This window comes from Colossoma macropomum, unplaced genomic scaffold (genome assembly GCF_904425465.1).
Source record: "Colossoma macropomum unplaced genomic scaffold, Colossoma_macropomum, whole genome shotgun sequence".
Taxonomy (NCBI): Eukaryota; Metazoa; Chordata; class Actinopteri; order Characiformes; family Serrasalmidae; genus Colossoma; species Colossoma macropomum.
In genome coordinates this window covers 3,206,029-3,225,558 of record NW_023494789.1, presented here as the reverse complement: position 1 = coordinate 3,225,558, position 19,530 = coordinate 3,206,029, and the positions used below count along the sequence as shown (strand labels likewise).

The following is a 19,530-nucleotide window of genomic DNA, read 5'->3' as shown; positions in this document are numbered from 1 at the left end:
AGAGATGTACAAGATGAAGAAAAGTACAAAGATATTTATGGAGATAAAATGATGTGAGTACAAGAGATGAGTCAGAATGATTAAATATTCAAAAAATAATAAAAGCATCAAAAATCAAATGGTAAATTAGGAATTTGATTTGAAAAAAAAAAAGCTCACATCTAAGGTTATATGCTCTCACATTTAAGAACCATGAGATGTCTGAACTCTATGCTCCACCAGAGGGCAGTTTAGAGCCAGTGTCTTACATTTTGGTCAGAATTTCTCTGTTCAAACCAAGAAAGAAAGAACAGAAAAGCTACTGCAGCTGTCTAAAGGCCACCGCACACTGGATGAGAAGCGCACCGTCAGGGGGACTCTGGGTAGCAAATTGTATAAAATGCAGCTATAGCACAAAAAAAAGCACAAATAAATACGAAGCTCAAGTTCATTTTACACTCTGCTTGTATAGATTTAATGAATCAAAACTTAACACAGTTTAGTCAGTTTATCATGTTTTGTATCAGTTTCCTAACTTCACAAACTTTTTTCACAAAGTTTTAGAGCTAAAAGGTGTGATGTGAAATAGAACATGATTAAGCTGGTAACGATAGCTGTGAAAATTTGTCTGTTTATCTTTAAGATTTTCAACTGAAACCTTTCTTTGTGTGAATTTAAGCCACATATTGCTTCACAACAAAATTGTGCCTGGGTTTGGGTTTAATATAGTACAGTAATGCGGAATGATGTTACTGTCCCCGGTATCGTCCACCCAATGCGTCTAGTGTTCAGTGGCCTCTAGCCTTAAGAATGCTTAAATTTATTTAATTGTATTTTTTTTATATGCAATATATTCATTGTATGAATATATTTTTGAATAATGCTTTAGAAATCTGAATATAAAACTAAAATGTTCATACCTAGTGAGCACCTGGTGCGTGTTGCATTGTAGGTGCGTGTGTTGGATAAAGCATTTTGAGGGAGTAACCTAACCTAGGTGTGTGTGCGTGAGTGTGTGTGCGTGTTAGATAAAGCAGCGTGAGGGCAGTACCTGGCCGGCAGAGCTCATGAATAAGCGGCTTGGTGACAGGCTGATCTTTCACGGCGCCGCCGGCGTGACAGCCGTCCCCGGCCCCACGCACCAGTGCTTAATGGCTAAATTGGGAGACTGTTACTAATCGCTTATTGAATAATGAAAATGACATAGCTGATAAAAGATTTCAATACTGTAGATTATTTATAATATTTCACTTAAGTGCCTGGCAGATGAATGGGATCTCGGGGAGAAGGCCCGGGAAACGTCTGACGACGCTCAACCTTTTCAGAAAAAAAGAGGGGGCAAGACAAAGTAGCTCTCCAGGGAACGAAAGAGAAGGGGGAGGGAGAGACAAAAAAAAAAAAGGACAGTACAGCAAGAGAAAAGAGATGAGAGAGAGAGAGAGAGAGAGAGAGAGAGATGATGTGAAGAGCTACTGAATACATCTGCATTTCTCACAACGCTCAAGAAACGAGCCAGGACACAAATCTCTCTTTTCTATAAGGTGAGATCAAAGGGCCACTGATTAAAGGAATCCATCTGCCTCCAAAATACCTGACTACCTCCCTCCTCCCTCTCTACATTATCAAATTAACTTAAACAGCTCAGCTATAGTCAATCATACAGAGAGAGAGGCTTTAAAGAGAGAGCTATTAAAGCTGCATGATTATGGCAGATTATTATGCTTATTGATTGCAATGAACAATGACAGTTTCAGTACTTGGGCACTTCTCTGGAACACACGACTGTGTGAACTTCAGAGATTCATTAGAACGACTGAAAAATACCGGTCTGTGTTACTGGAGCGCACTCAATGGACATGGAACTCATTTGTTGTGAGACGCTGCTGATAACTAAAAACTTTACACAGACAATCAGCCAAAATATGGTTACTGTCCAAAGTCTGCTTCTTTACTTTTGCCACAAAGCTTAACCTCTTATGGTCGTGGGTATATTTTGGTTTTTCCATCTGAATTTACATTCCCAAATCATAAGGCAAATTATTCAGTAACTGCATGAAATACGTGTATTTTTTTTTTTTTTGTAAAAGTTCCCCTCAAATTAACAGAACATGTGTTTTATGATCATACACATATTGCTGTATGCTTACAATTTACTGCTGAAAGCCAAAAATCTTAGACGCTCTTTGTATTATTTTATAAAAATAATGTTTACAGAGCAGATCACTGAAGAGACGCCATCTGTTTATAGTTTATAGCTCAGATTTGTGGAAAAATGGGTCGACTTTCAGTAGAAAAAAAATTGTGAGTTCAGCTTCTTTTATTATAACGGTTTAAAATTACATCACCCATCTATTTGACTAGAAAGAAGACAGTTACAGCTCTCATACGACCCCCACCTTTAGAATGTAGCTTATGAAATATGAAAAATATAAAGTAAAGAATACGACAAAGTGCGCTTTGGAACCACCGGTGGTTCCAAGGAGTTAGAGGTGAAGTAGCCAGTATGTAAAATAAGTTTATAGTAAGCTGTCAGAAAAATTGCTGAAAGTACATCTCACAGCTAAAAACGGTAATACTGGTCTTCAATTCTGAATTTTATCTGCGCTTTTGTCCATTTTATTAATAACAGTATGTCATTAAGTGTTTTAACTGGCAGCAAAAGCTTCCATCTATTGTCAGCTCCATTAGCCTCATAGCTCCAGTACAAAAATAAAGAAGCAAACTTTGGAAGATGACTGGCTAAATTTGGTGTATGATAAGAGATTAGAGTGTTTTTAAAAAGAATGCTGCTGCTTTTCAGTGCTGACAGAGAGAGACGCCCAGAAAAGACTACAGTTGTTCAAACTGCAAAGTGCTCAAACAGAGATATGTGATCTCATGGGTAAAAAAAAAAATAAAATAAAAAAGACCATAAACAAATTCTGCAATACAAAACGCATGTTGAGATACACATTAAATCAGGGATTCTGTTTTGTTTTGTAGGAAATTACATCAATAGGTAAAGTATTTTATCGCTAAACAAACAGTTCGCTAGGCAGAAAAAACTGTACTTTTCTTTAAAACACATTTTCGTTTTTTTATAACTTGCAATTTGCGTGGACAGTGGACAGAAACACAGCTTTAGATAACAGCTTCTCTTTAGCAATTAACTCAGTCCAGGGCTTTTAGCAATAAATCCTTTCACGATCAATTATACCAATAGTAGGGTAAATAATAAACATTTTTTAATGATTAATAGAGAAAATGGAGGTTTTAAAAAGGGCCAAACAGTAAAAATAGACTAAACAATACTCATACAATCTTTCAAAATGCTTTTTAGAAAAAGTCCGGAAATGCATCAAAAACACCTTGCCGGGAAAAAAAAAAGTAGGAAACTCCTTGGCAAAAAATATAAAGGCAATATTTGACAAAAATGTATATATATATGATACTGTTCAGGTTCTGAGCCTTGCTGTTAGAGATATTTAGAAAGTTTAAAAATGTAACATTTTAAAACTAATGACTGCTTTAATGACATATGAAGGTCAATTTTTATTGATGATTGTTTTTAATGAAGTGACAAGAGTTCCATAGATTAATCATGACAGACCTAATCCAGTCCTCTGCATCCACACGGTGGCAACACCAAGAATGCTTTTGCAGAACAAACAATGGCCAAACAATGGCAACAGTCACTGTAACACATTGCATAAGCCAGCCAAACTTGTGCAATATGTGCAGAAGACTTTCTGCAAAAATAAGAGGAACAAAAAACCCAAAACAAAACAGATGAAGAACAGATAATAAACAAATCAGAGAATCGCCACAAACAAGAATAAAAACACAAGAGACACACGTGTTGTTCTGATTTGATGCTGTGATCACAGTGCATACACACACACACTCTTCAGTGGTGTCAGATTGGCTCCCTTTGGGAGCGGATCAATAAGGCCGATTGGGAACAATTTAAACAAGCACTAATCCTGCGCTCCCAGGAGGAGGAGACCACCCACACCAGCCTCGTCCAATTAATCACACACACTTTGAGCTGACACACACTCATCGATCATCCCAACATCCTCGGTCTCTCTCACACATTCAAGCAGTGACAGAACTAAACAGACTTATGCAGCACAAAACATATAAACAACAACATTTTCTGTTTAGACTACTGTTTAGTGAGGAATGATGCATTCTGTCATCACCAGCATGCTACAAACTAGAGGTGGGCGATACGGCAAAAATATCGCAATGCTTGAGGACTTGTTACGCAATATTTAATTTTCACAGTAATCACAATATTTCACTTTTATGAGCTGTGATTTATACTGCACTATATCCAACTAACCAGGCCTTTATTGTGAGGGTCAATCTATGGAAATATCCGTTTTTGTGTCCCTAGTGTTTACAGATGTATTACACTTGAAAAACATGTTAGGGTTACAATTTATTTATATTTTAAAATAAAACAATATGTTATTTTGACAATAACGCCTTCCTGAGCCACCAATTTAGCAATACTGGCTTTTAAATCAATCATATAGAATTCTACACATCACAGAAGAGCTCATCCTCACAGTCATGTGTAAAGGCTGAGGCCATATTTTGAGGTAAAAAACGTTTTTCTGCAATTTTAACGGCAAAAATCTAAACATGACTATGGAATATATGATTTAAATAACAGAGGAAACAAATGCCAGATAAATATTATAAAATATATAATGAAAGTTGTCCCCAGGAGTCGTGTCACTGGTGTTACTGTGTAACAAAAAATCTCTTATTTTAAAATAAAAGTCACACTGATGACATCACTTGACTTCCTTTTACCGAATTTCTGAAGATCTATGAAGAAAAGCTCATGGTGAGTCCACTGTGTCTTTCAGTTATCAGAGATTCTCATTTGACTCATGATTTCATATGAAGCTTTTGGCTGAAGTCACTGGTGTGACCGACTTTATTCTGAGGTAATTGTGAAAAACTAGAATACAAATGGATTAAACTAGATATTTTAGTGGATATTCCATGATTGACAACATGTGGTTTGATGTTCTGTAGCAGACATTTTGTAAAATGCATTTTTCATTAAAAATGTCACCGTCTCTTTATGTGTAACACCAGTGACTCCTATGAACAGATAAAAAAAGTGGATGTTTCTGTAGAACGACTCGTAAAACATGAGTCAAAGTTCTTTGTAGTGAAATTCCACCAATTTATCAACATGTCTGCATAACTCAATTTTTAAAATATAATCAATCAGACCACACTGGTGGTGACAGGAACCAGGCGTCGCAATATCTGCAACACGAATATAGCCATTAATTTTATTTACAACTCAAAATGACCAGTGAACCCGAACGTGTCTTCTGAGATTTTAGATGGTATTCTGTGGTTGGTATAGCATAAAACAATGCTGTCCTCTATGCAGCAGACTAGGGTTCGATTCCCTGCTCGGGAGAGAACACTGTGCTATATCAATAAGAAGCTCCCTTCACCCTTCTCTGTAATACGAATAAAGTGTAAGTCGATCTTAATAAGAGTGTCTGCCAAAGGCATAAACGAAAAGGTTAATAATGGTGAAAAAGTGGTAAATGCAAAAAAGAAGCCACTATTTTCCATATATTCCAATGCATCTTGTGTATCTATCTGCCCTGAAATTACATGAAACAAAATGTTTTATATTTCACATTAAGCCACTTTGAATGACTGTTTACATCTTAATTAACTGATTCCATTGGTGGAATTTCTTTTACGTATTTGCAATATCTGCAATATAATGAATCTTAATGACAAATATCGTCATGTTGCCCACTTCTACCTACAAACCAACGCACCCGAATGTATTCAGAGCAGAGCAGTCCAGGACCAGATGAATGTAGAGCATGAAGTCTAGTCAGTCCATTTATTAAGAACAATAGAACGAAGTCACTAACATCAGACCAGTGAAGCAGTGTACAGTACAGGATGGGAAACCGCTGGCTCCAGTGTAACAAACTGTGTAGGGTATGGAGGAGATTCAAATAGGTTTGTGTGTGTGTGTGTGGGGTAATTACTCAGCACATTCCCCCTGTCAGCTGTTTGAGCTAATCTGAAGAAAGGGAACACGTTACGCACATCTGCTGCTCGGCAACATCTGCTCTGCTCACCAAGCAGAACACACAACACTCTGCGCATGCGTGTTCATGAGCGAGGGCACGACTGATAGGAAAATTGTTGCCAATACTTATTTTATGCAGCCAATATCCCAGTTAATATAACTTTATATTAAACTGACCAACAGTTTGAGTTAAAGAGTGGTTTAAACAGTGTTTTACTGACTAATATGACTGTCAGTTCAGGTAAATATTAATAGTAATTGTTTTGGCAAATTTCATAAATTCATGAAGTCGTAAATAATATATGTATACAGTACTGCCAGAGGGGAGTCTGCATATTAGCTATTCTTTTCTTATTTTTCAGTTTTTTTCATATACACGTTTAGTTGCTATATGATCTTCATGCTAACACCATAACAGTGACATGAGCAAGCAATAAAAACGAAACTAAAAACATCAGCTGCTAGTGGCGGAGCGCTACGCAGTGCAATGTGATGCACCACTTTTAACACGTCACTCTGCCATGCCGCCTGAAAATGGATAAAGAAAACTCTGTCAGGAAGTGGAGAAAAGGAGGGATCTCTACGACCCTTTCCATAAACATTATAAAGATGTCAATGGAAAGGGAACAATTTGGAGGGAAAGTTCTGGAATTTAAAGTGAATATTGTTTGTTTTGTGTCACAGTGTGTTTACATGCACTTAAGATTTTTTTTTGTCAGTAATCCGATCAACGCGATTACATGCACTTGAGTAATCAGATAATGGGAAAACTCTGAGTCTACATGAGTCAGACAGTAATCAGATTTCTGCCTTGCAACCAGCCAATAAACTCACAGAAGAAGACGTGATGTAAGCGCAACATAAACTCAAACTTAATGTTGCGGCTTTTAAGAAAAACATTGGGCCACTTTATCTGAAAATATGAACATACATCATCTAGAAAATAAAAAAATATTTAAATCTTTCGTTTCATCGTCGCTCCGAAACTGTTTGCTAAATCATGGTCTATTTTTCGTTTTCTATTTTATGTGCAAACTGAGAAATCTGAAAGAAATCAGAGTAAGAGTTTACATGCACTGAGAAATCTGATTACTGAGCTAAAATCTATCTCTCTTTATCGGATTTCATATTCAGATTTCTAGATCGGAGTGTGCTGTTTACATGACCATTTGAATAATCGGATAACCGCAGAAATTCGATGATGATTGAATATACACACTTAAGGATTCTCTCAACTGGTCAGCCAATTAAGGTCAGCAGATTCAAATGGCTGCCCAACACAATAGTAAAGCTAGGATACAGACTTGCTTTAGCTGAATTCTTGAGATATTTTCTAATAGATCCGTGGCTTGTTTGCGTTTTGACTTGAGGTGTGCACTTGACGTTTTTAGTGCAGATATCCTGAAGACTTTGCAAAGTAATGCACTTCATCACGTTTAAACACATGTCCAAGGACACGGTGTAAGGGTGAGGAATAAGGTTTAAGTTTGTAGGCACTTTAACACTGGCCAAAAGATATTTCGGCCAGGATCTATAACGTGTGCCTGTCTGTGCTTGCACTCTTCTTTATTATGAGTATTAAAACTCCAAATTTTACTATGCTCTCCAACAGAATTTGAACAAACGTGAGGCAAACTAAGAATCCAAAAAGAGACGACCAAAAAAAACATCCTGTGATATGATTAAATTGAAGACACCTACAGAACGAGGACTAAATGTATTGATTTTGAGTGCTGCTGTTGCGGTGGCCTCCAGGAGTACGGTGGGGCAAGTATGGTCAAGAACCAGTGCAGAATGGAAGTAAGCACACCCGCTGAGAGAAGAGCGATGAGAGAGAGAGAGGAAGAAGAACCAGGGCCAGGGGGCGCCGTTACCTTCTGCTGTACCGGAGAAGCCGTCTGCTTTGAAGTTGCTAGTGCTCTTCTTCCTGCGGTGCTTCTTGCGGTTAGCGTGCGGCGAGGGCGGAGGGTCCATCTTTGGACTGGTAGTGCTGGATATACTGGGACTGGAACACACTGAGTCCCCCAGACCAGTATCTACAGCAGAGAGCAAGAGAGAGATGCAGAAAGAGACAGACAGAAAGACAGAAGAGACAGCAGAAGAGAGAAAGACTAACGTAAATGATCAAGTTTCAAAAGCCCAACCACAGCATTAGCCCAGAAACCAGTGCTCTACATTATATGTCCAAAAGTATCTTCTAATTGGTGGATTTGGCCATTTAAAGCACACCACCAAAGACATAGTGTAATGGGAGTTATTGCAGCCTATTAATACCCTTGATTTTGGAAGATATGCCAGATGTGCAGGCGTCTGGATACTTTCGGACATACATTGTAGTGAAGGTGAATGAGCAGCAGTGTTAATATCAGGCTGTATCAGGCTGGCATTTGGCCGGCTTCTCCGGCTCGGGCTATCAGGAGGCGCCTTTCACTCATCTTGCACAGAGCTGACAGCTGTGACTAGCGGCAGAATAAAATAACATTCGGATCACATCAATATCCGGCCGGCTGGGTGGGTCGGGGTGGGGGTGCAGGCTGGCGCTGCGCGTGGCCCCAAGGACACTCATAACTTATTTTACAACCGTTTAGTCTCTGCTCAAGTGGAAAACGTGACAACTTATCTCCGTCGACAGCACGCCGTCCGCAGCGTGCAATTAACCACCTCCGTCTGAGCACGGCGCGCACACATGCCACGCTAGTTTACCTTTTCCCCCCTGTATGATCTTTTCCACTGTCTTCTTCCAATGCCTTTGTTTTGCTGCTGGAGCACAGGTCTCTAGATTTCTATCTCTAGCCTGGCTTTACTCTACTGGAGCAGATCAAATAGTAGACTGTTGTGTTTTTGGAGGGCTCATGACAGGAAGCAGCCGGCCTGATTCCCCTCTGTGGAACAGATCTCGAGGGGCTGATCCTGAGGGTCTGAATTCCACATTATCTTCAGTTTAAAGACACCTGCTACACACAAATGGACAACAAAGGCCACTTTGACAGAGCCTCACGAGAAGGCTAAGTTGTTATCTTCCTGTCTAGTATGCTTGAATGAACGTGCACACTGAAGTTAAGGGAAACTAATCAAGGTAGCAGTTAACACACCTCCTCCGGTGACGTTTCAGGGGTGGGGTTGGGGGCAGAGAGAGAAGTCATTGTGAATAAGAGAGCGAGAGAATTGAGAAACACAAAGAAGACAGAACAGTGGATGGAAGAGTGATGCAACTAAATGAACAACCAAAAATTCAGGACACACTGGGGTGAAAACCCAATCCAAAAACCAAGGATCGGATTTTTTTTTTATGTGCCAATGAAGAAAATCTTTTAATTTACTTTGTCTTTTATTTGCGCCTTTTAACTGCAATGAAAAAATAAAAGATAATGAAAAAGTCTACTAAAAGTCTTTTAAAAGAACACGACTGCGAATAATCAAGGAATGAGAAATGATGCGCAAGGTTTGGCTATAACAATTTGCTGGTTCTGACCAGTCCAGGTCAAATTTTAAACGCTATTTCTAAATCACATGATGTGGTTTGTAAAGCATTTTATTTTGGCATTATGTTGTAGGCCTATTTACAGGAACAGTTCAGTGAAATATCAAATTTATGTGATTTTCTACTTACCCCAAATGCAGTCGAACAGCCAAGACATGCTTGCTGTCAAAATTTTGCTTCTGTACTTTAGAACTGGAGTTACAAGGCTAATTTTACTAATAAACACTTCTAGTTAATAATTTCCAAAACCATTTCCATCAATAAATGCCCAAAAATATCTCAAACCGAATTCAGCAAGACTCACAACAAATTATAAAAACAAAACAAAACCATAAACAAACTTCTGTGTAGCTAAAAGAAGGGTCAGCCATTTAGGATAACTGGAATCACTTCTTCTGTGAGCGTAATTTAGTATGATTCTGGGCAAGATGACCAAAGACAGGCCTAAGAGAATTTACATATTATTAGAGAATTAACAGAGATGCACTGCAGGGTAGCGTAGGTACAGAAGCTAAGCGAGTGCACTCAGAAAATCCTGATTATAAAGTTGAAGACAGCATTTTTGGTGCAAATGAGCCTTAATCATACATGTTTTAACCTTTATATATATATATATATATATATATATATATATATATATATATAAAAGAAATGCAATAGTTTGTTGCTGGACCCAACACTTACCCCCCTAGACCCACCTCTTAGCACAAAGCTGAGGATAGCTCCTTATCTGAATTTTCCATTCCACCTTAAATGGCACAACAGTTACAGAGTCAATAGAGTCTGGCTGCAGACACGCTCTCTCAGCCAGATGCACTCTCAGCCCCGGTGACGTCACGTGCACATGCACTCTCTGCCACCACGGCAGAAGCCGCCCAACGGCACGGTGACTTTTGGCGGCTGCTGCTGCTTAGCGATATCATCACTTAATCCATTTTTCATCCATAACACAGCTAGAGGATTACATTCAATGTACTTCCTGCTGAAAAAAGCAATAGAAAACATTAAAAGTGTCTGTTGGTTCCTGGTGGTTTTCGGCAGTCGCTAGTGGTATTCTGTGTTTTCCTACTGGGTTCATATCACAGTTTAAAGGATTCAAATAATTTAATCAGGCGTTTTGGCACTGGTTCCAGATACATTTGATTGTTCCCTAAAGGTTTCTAACGGCAAACATCAAGCCGATTCCTGTTAAGAAGCAAAACCATCAGGTTTAATTCGTAACGGCTCTTATCGTCTTCAGGATGGCTTTCATGAGTTTCAACAGTAGCCTGTTTTTTTTCTGCAAATAAACCCGACATTACGTCTTAACGTCTTGGTAGGTTTTATTTTGAAAGTTTCCATCACCTTATGATGAGTATGACAACGTTAATATATTTTCAGTGTAGCTCTCGTTGCCCAACAGTTCGTGTTTCGCTGTTTTTCCTCATAAAACCGACAAAACACTGTCGTGGCAGAGCGGCACTGACGTCATCAATAGGCTGGCGGTGCATGTCAGACTGAGAGAGCCAGACCTTTCTCCACAGAATGGCCATCACAGTAACTTAACTGCACAGCAAAAGTTTGCATGTGTCTGCGTCTATAGAAAAGCGGTGGTAAAGCACCAGACTCACTGTAGATTTCTCTGTTCTGTTTTTCGCAAAATGGAAGGCAATACATTTTCATAGGCTTAGTGTTATTCGTGTAAGGCTTACAGTAAGCGTACCTTAGTTATTACTGCGCCAAAGTTATGTACCTGTAAAGTTTCACAGCTCAGCTGCTCTCCAGCCTCCTAGACTCTAAAGTCGGATTAGTACCTGAAAGCAGGATGTTACCCTGAAATAATATATTTCTTAAAATATTTTTTACATGGCTTATCAATGTAATCTGAAGCAAATATATCAAGCTTCTGGCATGTATTTGTGGAAACAGTTTTGGTGACCATTTATTTCCAGTGTTTGCTGGCACTGTTAGCCCGGCAGCTCGACTTCTAAACCAAAGAGGCAAAACTTGGACACCAAAATGTCGTGGTCAATTCACTGCATTAGTGGTAAGTAAAAAATCATGTAAATGAGATATTTTGCAGAAATATTCTTTCAACCTTAAAAAAAAGGAAATGGTATAATTCTTTGGTCAAAATCTTTAACTGAGCCAAATCTGAAGGCATTGTTTCTGGCCATCTCCGTTAGAAAACTTTCAGTGGCTGTCACTGGAGGAGACAACAGGCATGGTCTCATCAGACAGAATACACAGTAGACACAAGGCTCTGCTGTCATCAGCCCGGGCTGTGGTGCATTAAAATAGGAGCGTTACTGAACAGGCTGAGCTTTATAGCTAGCCAGGGCGGCTGTTTGCCCCAGAGCAGAGAGCCCGAGCGGCGGGACGACCTCTGACACGCAGCCTCTGATCCTACTCCCCCGTGCAGCGACACACGGCGGCCCAGAATCAAAGAGACACCCTCATTACTCCTGCCATAATTAAAGCAGAGAGGGCAACGACAGGCACGGACCCCAGGCCAGATGCATTATTTTGGTGCAGGACTGGGCGCTCTGGGGCAAGCTGGCTTAAAGAGGAGAAGACGACAGGGGACATCACATTTGCGTCCCCCACAATCCCCAAGAGAGGGAGGGAAGGAAACAGAGAGAGGAAAAAAGACAACATAAGACAGAGAAATACAGACACGGGGGCACAATACAACAGCTATACTGAGCAACATCCTAAAATCAAGCACAATGATTTTACCCATTATTAAGATTTGACATGATCTCACTAATGCTTTCAAAGGAAACATAAGCAAAACTGGATATCACAGAGCAATCTGGGAAAGAAAAAGGACATTACTACGCTCCAATTTAAACCACTGGCATCGGTAAACTCAAGAGTAGTTGGCTTTTGCAGACGCAGTTTAAAGGAGCAAAACGGCTGCATACAAGAGCCCTCGATTGGTTTGATGCTTGTTATGCAGCAGGTCAAGGCACTGAACCTGGAAACTGTTTGGAGACAGCAGAACAAAAAGACTCAGCAGATCAAAGTAATCCTAATGTCATTATGTCCATAAACCTCTCTCTACCTGTCTCTGCCATCATAGGAGGGAAACGACATCAGCTAATTAACACAGATGAGATAAATGCTGGCCTTTAGATAACTTTAGCTGATGTTATCAGCTGAGAGATAAACAGTCGTCCCCCTAACGGAGCTGCAGACAGCCGGTATAACTTCACTCTCTGTGTCTGATTTAAATGACGTTTGAATGGAGAAACATTAACATTAAATATCAGACTGAATGTTGTGGGTCGGAAAATGACGTCGTGTTTCGACAGACGTGATTCTGAAGTTTGCTAGTGCAGTTAGTTCAGAGTTCAGCTCCAGTCCTCCAACCACAATTGTGGTTTCCTGGTTAAAATACCTGATATTATTAGCTAATTAATCCCTTCTTGAGCTGAACGAGGTGAACAGCAGAGAGAGACACTAAACTATACAGTGCAGCGGCTCCAAGCCTGGAGTGAAAACACTGAATTAAAGGTCTGTGTGTCTCTCGTCTCTCGGCTTCTGTCTTGTCTCGCAGGTGAATCGTTCACACAGCACAGCAAATTGAAGGCATCGCACAGCGCAGTCACTCCCTGATTTAGTCCCCAAAATGGCAGCAACTATACAGTGTGACGTCATGCGAAACGTGAGAATATCCGTTTTTGAATCCATGGCCCAACAGAAAATAGCCAGTGTAACATATAAACTGCTCAGCCTGTTGATGCCATCATCTGGTAAGCCCTGACAGACCACCAAAACCATCATCTTCAGATAAACAGAACATAAAGCTTTCATCTTTGAAGAAAAACAGTACATTTGCACCATAATACTGGAACTGGACACCAGAGACTTGGATTAAGTTTTTAAAAACTGCTAAGTATACGTTTGTAATTGGGATTATTTGGCTTGTGAGAAAAAGGAAATGTAAATAACTTCGAAGACTAAACTTCAGAGGTGTGAAAAATTTCCCCCTTCTTTGAAAAACTGAAAGCAAGTCACCTGAAAATAATGGAGGCTGTAATGAACTCAAAAAACGGTCATCCTCAACACTGGAAATGTTTATTTATTTATTTATTTATTTATATCGCTGTTGTTGAAAGAAAACCTCCAAAATCTCCAAAATGGTAACTTTACAGGAGAAGGAAAAAACCTACTTTACTTTTAATGTAAGTCAATGGAACCAGACATTTTTCCAAAGAATTTTGGGTCATTTCTTTTAGTCCATTCATCATGAAATTTACATGCAATGTAAAGGGTAACAGGTATTTTCAAAAACTGAAAAACATCAAAAATGCAGATACAAGGTTTTCTTCCGAAAACAGCGATTATAAATAAAGTCAGTTATGACTCATAAAATAAAAAATCCTGCTTATTGCATGTTTTAATAAAAAAAGTCTGACTTCATAGTGATGCATAGGTCACAAAAAAAAGGTAAGGGCTCAGTAAACAAAGTCTCTCTCTCTACTCTACCCTTAGTGCAGCCACTTGGCAGCACTGCGAGCCACTGCAGAGAGAACCTTCAGCTAATTACTTTAACACAGCATAGTCTTCATTCCTCCATCCCTCCTTTAGCATGGGAGACAGAGACAGAGGCAGAGGGGGGATCTCACTCCTGTCAGCTCCCGAGGCGAGAGGTGACAAGCAATCAGCATCATCCAGCCATCAGCTCACGTCCACAACTGCAGTGGCCAGGCACATCATTAGGCCAGCAGAAAGGTTACTTATGAAAGAGATGCCGAGGGGACCGAACACATACACACGCTTCATAACTGAGGAACTCACTGGGGCCTCCACAGTGGAGCTGAGACCTGGTCAGACCCACAGTTCAGCGGCCAGACCCCGCTCTCATTACACACTGACCACAGCCAGGAACGCCTGCCTTCAAGACAAGCCCATTTAAGATGTATACCTACAGAAGGTTAAATACTGCCTGTCAAATGTTTGGGGATATCGCCGCTTGTAAAATTTGTAAACTTTTACACTTTTTCTGAATATTGCTTTTCTATTAAGTAATAAATAACATATACAAAGATTCTGTTAACATAACAAAAGCTACGTACTAATACTAAAGGTGGTTTAACCCTCTATTGCACAATGTTGCTTCAGGGCAACAAACTCATTTTCCTGACTTTACAATAACATTATACATATTTAACGACAAAGATAGGGTTAACAATAAGGGAAGAGTTTGTGTAAGTCAATAAAAAGCATGTACTTGGTTGTACTATTACTTAGTAGGCATTTTTAACATTCAGTACCAGATTTTTTGTTATGAGAATTTGCAGAAATGTTTGTTGCCTAGAAGCAACAGTGGAATGGGTTTAAACAGTCATAAGCCAGGTCTTACCACCTCAGGAAGCACGGCTCTATATTATTTCTTCCTATTGTCGCACAAGGCAACATACACAAAAAGGACCCCTGCATACATTATTTTTATTATTATTATTTACGCTTTTGAATTTAATAATCAGGTCAAAAAAAACAATCAAGGACCATTTTATGTGAGAAAAGTGATTTTTTTTGTTTAATTCATCTCATCATGTGTGCAGTAGAGGGTTAAACACAGTTTGGAGTGCTGATGAGCATTAACACCACAACAAGGGGATAAACTGTGTGGGGTTTGACTTTAATCAAAGTAGTACTGTCACATGTGATTCTTTTACTAATAAATAAACCTGGCTTGTCTTTATTATGTGTGACTGTTGCAAAGGGACAAAGAAATCATGCTAATCTGTATTAATGACATCTTAAAGTTTGAATTGCGTCTGTACCTCTGTTCATTTTTAGAGATAACAGCACATCAGCGTGTCTGAAAGTCTATTTCAGATAACTTAACTACTTGACAGTTGAGGTAAGCTAATCACACTGATGACAACCTACAGACTTGAGGGTTTTGTGACTAAAGTCATGTAATGAGGCACATAAAATTATATAGGATGGCGGAGAACAGAGCAGTAACCAGACCTAAGATGAGAATTCACTAATGTGAGAGAGAGAGAAACTCAAGGCAGCAAGTTTTGAAGTCCAGTTTTTATCACTGCTTCATCTAAATGCAAAGAGAAAATCAGTCGTGCTTCTGTTTGTATATCTAGAATAACCATAATATCCACATTGTACATGTATCTGTATCACTGAGGTTAAAGGGGCGTCATCGTGGTCTGAGGCTCAGCTGTGTGTGTGTGAGTGAGTGTGTGTTTGAGAGAGAGAGAGAGAGAGAGAGAGAGAGAGAGAGAGAGAGAGAGAGATAGGGAGCCTGCTGCTGAGGCCCCTGGGAGCCCGTTTAAGCCTTTCACAGCTTTAATGGTTATTTGAGGCAGACTGGAGCAGGAGGCCTGGGGAGAAGGCAGCACTAAATACAGACTGGGGGGTGTGTGTGTGTGTGTGGGGGGGGGGGTTGTAGCAAACCAGCACACCCTATCACCATTCATAATCAACACACAAACACACACATGGCCTGACAGCTGTCACTCCACTGCTCACACTCTCTCTGCACGTGTCAGTTTGTCAAAACGTCTCAACTTTGTATGAAATCCAGAGAGCATAGGGCTAATCTACAATGTCAAGAGCAACAAAATGGTACAGCTGCCCGCTCGTTGTATACTGCTATATTATAAAACGGATAGTTCCGGTCCTAAAATCTAATTGGCTGAGCCGCGTTCAAAGCCGTTATATCGAATCCACGATATATCACGGCTATGACCACCTCACAGCGACTGAACTCTGTATTACTGCGCCACGGCTGCACCCTTCTGCTGTTAACGGGTTAATCTTTGACTCTAATGCTGATCGCATGGGCCACCGAGTGTCTTAACTAGAACTAGGCTGGTCAGCTAGCCAACAGGCTAAAAGATAGCAAACATGCTAAACAGCCCCAACATTAATATCACAGGCTTGAATTAGAGCACTTACGGTATGATTCACTGTAAAACGGCAGTATAAAAGTCTTAAGAATGTCACCTGAATGTTTTACATGCTTCAAATGTCTGTGTTTCAGTCAGAAGTAGCGTCAAACCCAGGCTGAATCCCAAACGGCTCTGTGCTCCCTCGCTAAATAGTGTGCTATGAAACATCAAGTTTAGAAATTCTAGCTTCTGCTGTCAGATAGTGCACTGCTTGTCGAGTGTGAATGTGGATGAATCCCAAATGACCATTTCTTAGTGACATTTTGCATTGTTGGGGTGCAGGAGTCAGTATTTAAATTCCTACATAGTGCACTATGTAGGGAGCAGGGGGGCGTTTGAGATTCAGCCCCAATGTGTGAAAAGTGTCGTCGTCAGACTGGCAGAAGACAAGATTTGGTGACCAAAAAGTACTTATAAACTGAAAGTAGGTGCATTAAACAGTGCTGTGTTATCGTAGGTTCCACCGAACGGTCTTCTCCTCCTTCAGGGGTCAATGGTTGCTTAGCAATGATACCGTACTCTAAAGGAACTACATTTCTTGGCGGAATACTTGTTTATGTCAATTACTATTAATAATAACTTAAATTATCATCTAAAACATTGCGTATTTTAATATATTTTATGTTGGCCGCCATTTTATAAAAGAAATAAGCCACTCGAGGCAGTGCGTTACTGCGGTTTTATCACAGGGAAGGGAGTTGTAGAACACAGCCTCTCGTGGCTTACTGCTTTAACAGAACTGTAGCCCTCTTGTTCAAATACAGCTTTTAAATGCCAAACTATCCAAAGCAACAGCAAAATGGAAAGCTCTAGTTCCCCTCAAGAGCCTCCAACATAACAAGAATGCACAAGCTGTATGTACGAGATCGAGAGGCTACAATCCCATAGGAGCTGGAACCACTGACCGTGATATATGATTGGCTGGAACATGCAGCCACTGTTGCGCTCGCTGGATATCAGTGACAAAAAACTGGAAAATCTCTGGAAATCACATCATTTTTATGTTCAGGCTCACAAGAACCCTGTTTTCTCACAATAAAACTGTTACTGAATTACTGAAAGTAGTTATAAAAAGTAATTATACTCTTATGATGCTTATTTTGTCCACTCTTATAACTATAATAAAAATTGTTTTTTTTTTAATGTGCAAAATCTGTCTTGAGAGTCTAATTTGGGCAAAAGACAAATGCGATTAATCATGATTAACTACAAATATTCATGGTATTATGTGTGATTCATTATTTTAATTGTTTAACAGTCCTACATGAGACATATGCATGAGCCCACATCCTGACAAGGTATAGAAAAGCAGCCACACTAATTCTGTCATAAAAGCGAAGACAAACCCAGATCTCAGTGACCAGCCTAAGGGGAAAACAGCACACAAAAAAAATCCTCCCATGAGTGTCTCAGGCTGCTGAATGAATGTGTCATTGATACTGTGGCACTGCGAGCGCCCATTACCTTGATAAACAGTTAAAGGCGCATTAGGGTTTGACATTACAATCAATGAGAGATATATGAGAGCACTGGAGAGTGTTTGCGTGTGTGTGTCTAACTGTTCACTGTCTCTTTAGAGAACTCGACTATAGGCCATGTTCGAGTTCCACTGCACCTGCTGAACCCCCCACTCACACTGAGGAGCTGCATGGAGCCTCCAATGTTTATGGAGCTGAGTCAAAACCCTACAGCTCAAAGCCGTGACAGTTCAGCTAAAATCTTTCCCCAATTCATATATCAGCCAAGACATGTTTGGTGTCTGAAGTCTGAAGCAACTGAAGCTAGGATGTTAACATAACTAATAAGAAACGGAAGCTTGTCTGAGATCAGGGGAATTATTAAGTAATTTCAGAGTTGCTTGTGTGATTTCTGACATTGTATGACAGACAGTTACCTAGAAATAAAGTTGGATAAAGCACCTCACAGAGCTAAAGACTAGCAGCAGCCATCTTGTCATCTAAACATTGTCTGTAATTTTGTCCATCTTTGTAGATAATAGAGTCAGAAATCACACAAGCAAGTCTAGTTCAAATCTGAGGAAAGTGTGTGATGTTAGCCACACAGTTGGCTATGCTAATACACAATGCTAATTGATTTACATAAGCTTCCATTACTTGTTAGTCACAGTTGGATCCAAAAGTTTTAACACCCCCGTTAAGTTACACAGGTTTTCATTTTCTGAAGGAAAATAAGCATAACGAATTCTCTACAGGGGAAAAACTTAAAGATGATATTTTTAGCACAAAATGTCTATTTATTTGCTGACTAACTTATTAAGGGAAAAAAGATAAAATACAAAATGTGCATTACTTTTGCACAGGCCACATTTTTCAGTTTTATTTTGCTCACAACACGTTAGTGACCCAGTTACACGGAAACCATGCATTAATATGAGCACAAGTATGTTTTCGGATACATATTTATTTTTCATTAGAAAATTAACAAAACGTGTAATTTGACCAGGGGTGCACAAACCTTTGCATAAGATGGTACATTAGCCTTAAGGCTCCAGTGCAAAACTAAAAAGGAACTTTGGACACCAAAGAAATCGTGGCTAATCAACTATATTTGGAGTATATAGTAAACTTCCACTATAGACACATTTTGCTTTGGATTTAATCTGCAACAGTAGCCACGTTTACATGCAGCCTAATCATCTGTTAATAATCTGACTGAAAGCTCAATTGGAACAGAATACGTCCATGTAAACACCTCAATCAGAATAGAATAGTCCAGTTGAGGTAATTCGGAATACAATTTCTATCCAACTGAGCGAGGTGGGTAATCCTGTAAATAATCTGTTAAATAGAAGAATAATATCCGTATAAACGCCTGTATCTGATTACATTCCCTATCTGAAAGTTTAAGTCCGTTCTGATCATGTTCGTCGCGTCATAGTGAAAGTTTATACCGTTCAACATGGCGGAGCAGAAACTGGTCTGCAGAGGAGACAAAGTTTATGCTCTGATCTTTAAAAGACGGCGGTGGGATGGACGTCCAGCTTATGTGTCTCAGAACACGACGTCTTCCTCTCGGCCTTCTTTAATAAGGACATGTGAAGGACGTTTTCCTGAGTCTGACATCATTTTAAA

General features: G+C 39.6%; 1 protein-coding gene across 3 annotated transcripts in view; it reads right to left on the bottom strand.

Moving 5' to 3' along the window:
- The window catches only part of agap1 (ArfGAP with GTPase domain, ankyrin repeat and PH domain 1), a 263,429-nt gene that overhangs the window by 45,658 nt on the left and 198,241 nt on the right, over window positions 1-19,530 (bottom strand). For all 3 annotated transcript variants that reach the window (XM_036569793.1, XM_036569792.1, XM_036569794.1), the window contains one exon: window positions 7,927-8,088. In XM_036569793.1, the coding sequence (XP_036425686.1) occupies window positions 7,927-8,088 (162 nt within the window). The remainder of the gene's footprint in view (window positions 1-7,926; window positions 8,089-19,530) is intronic.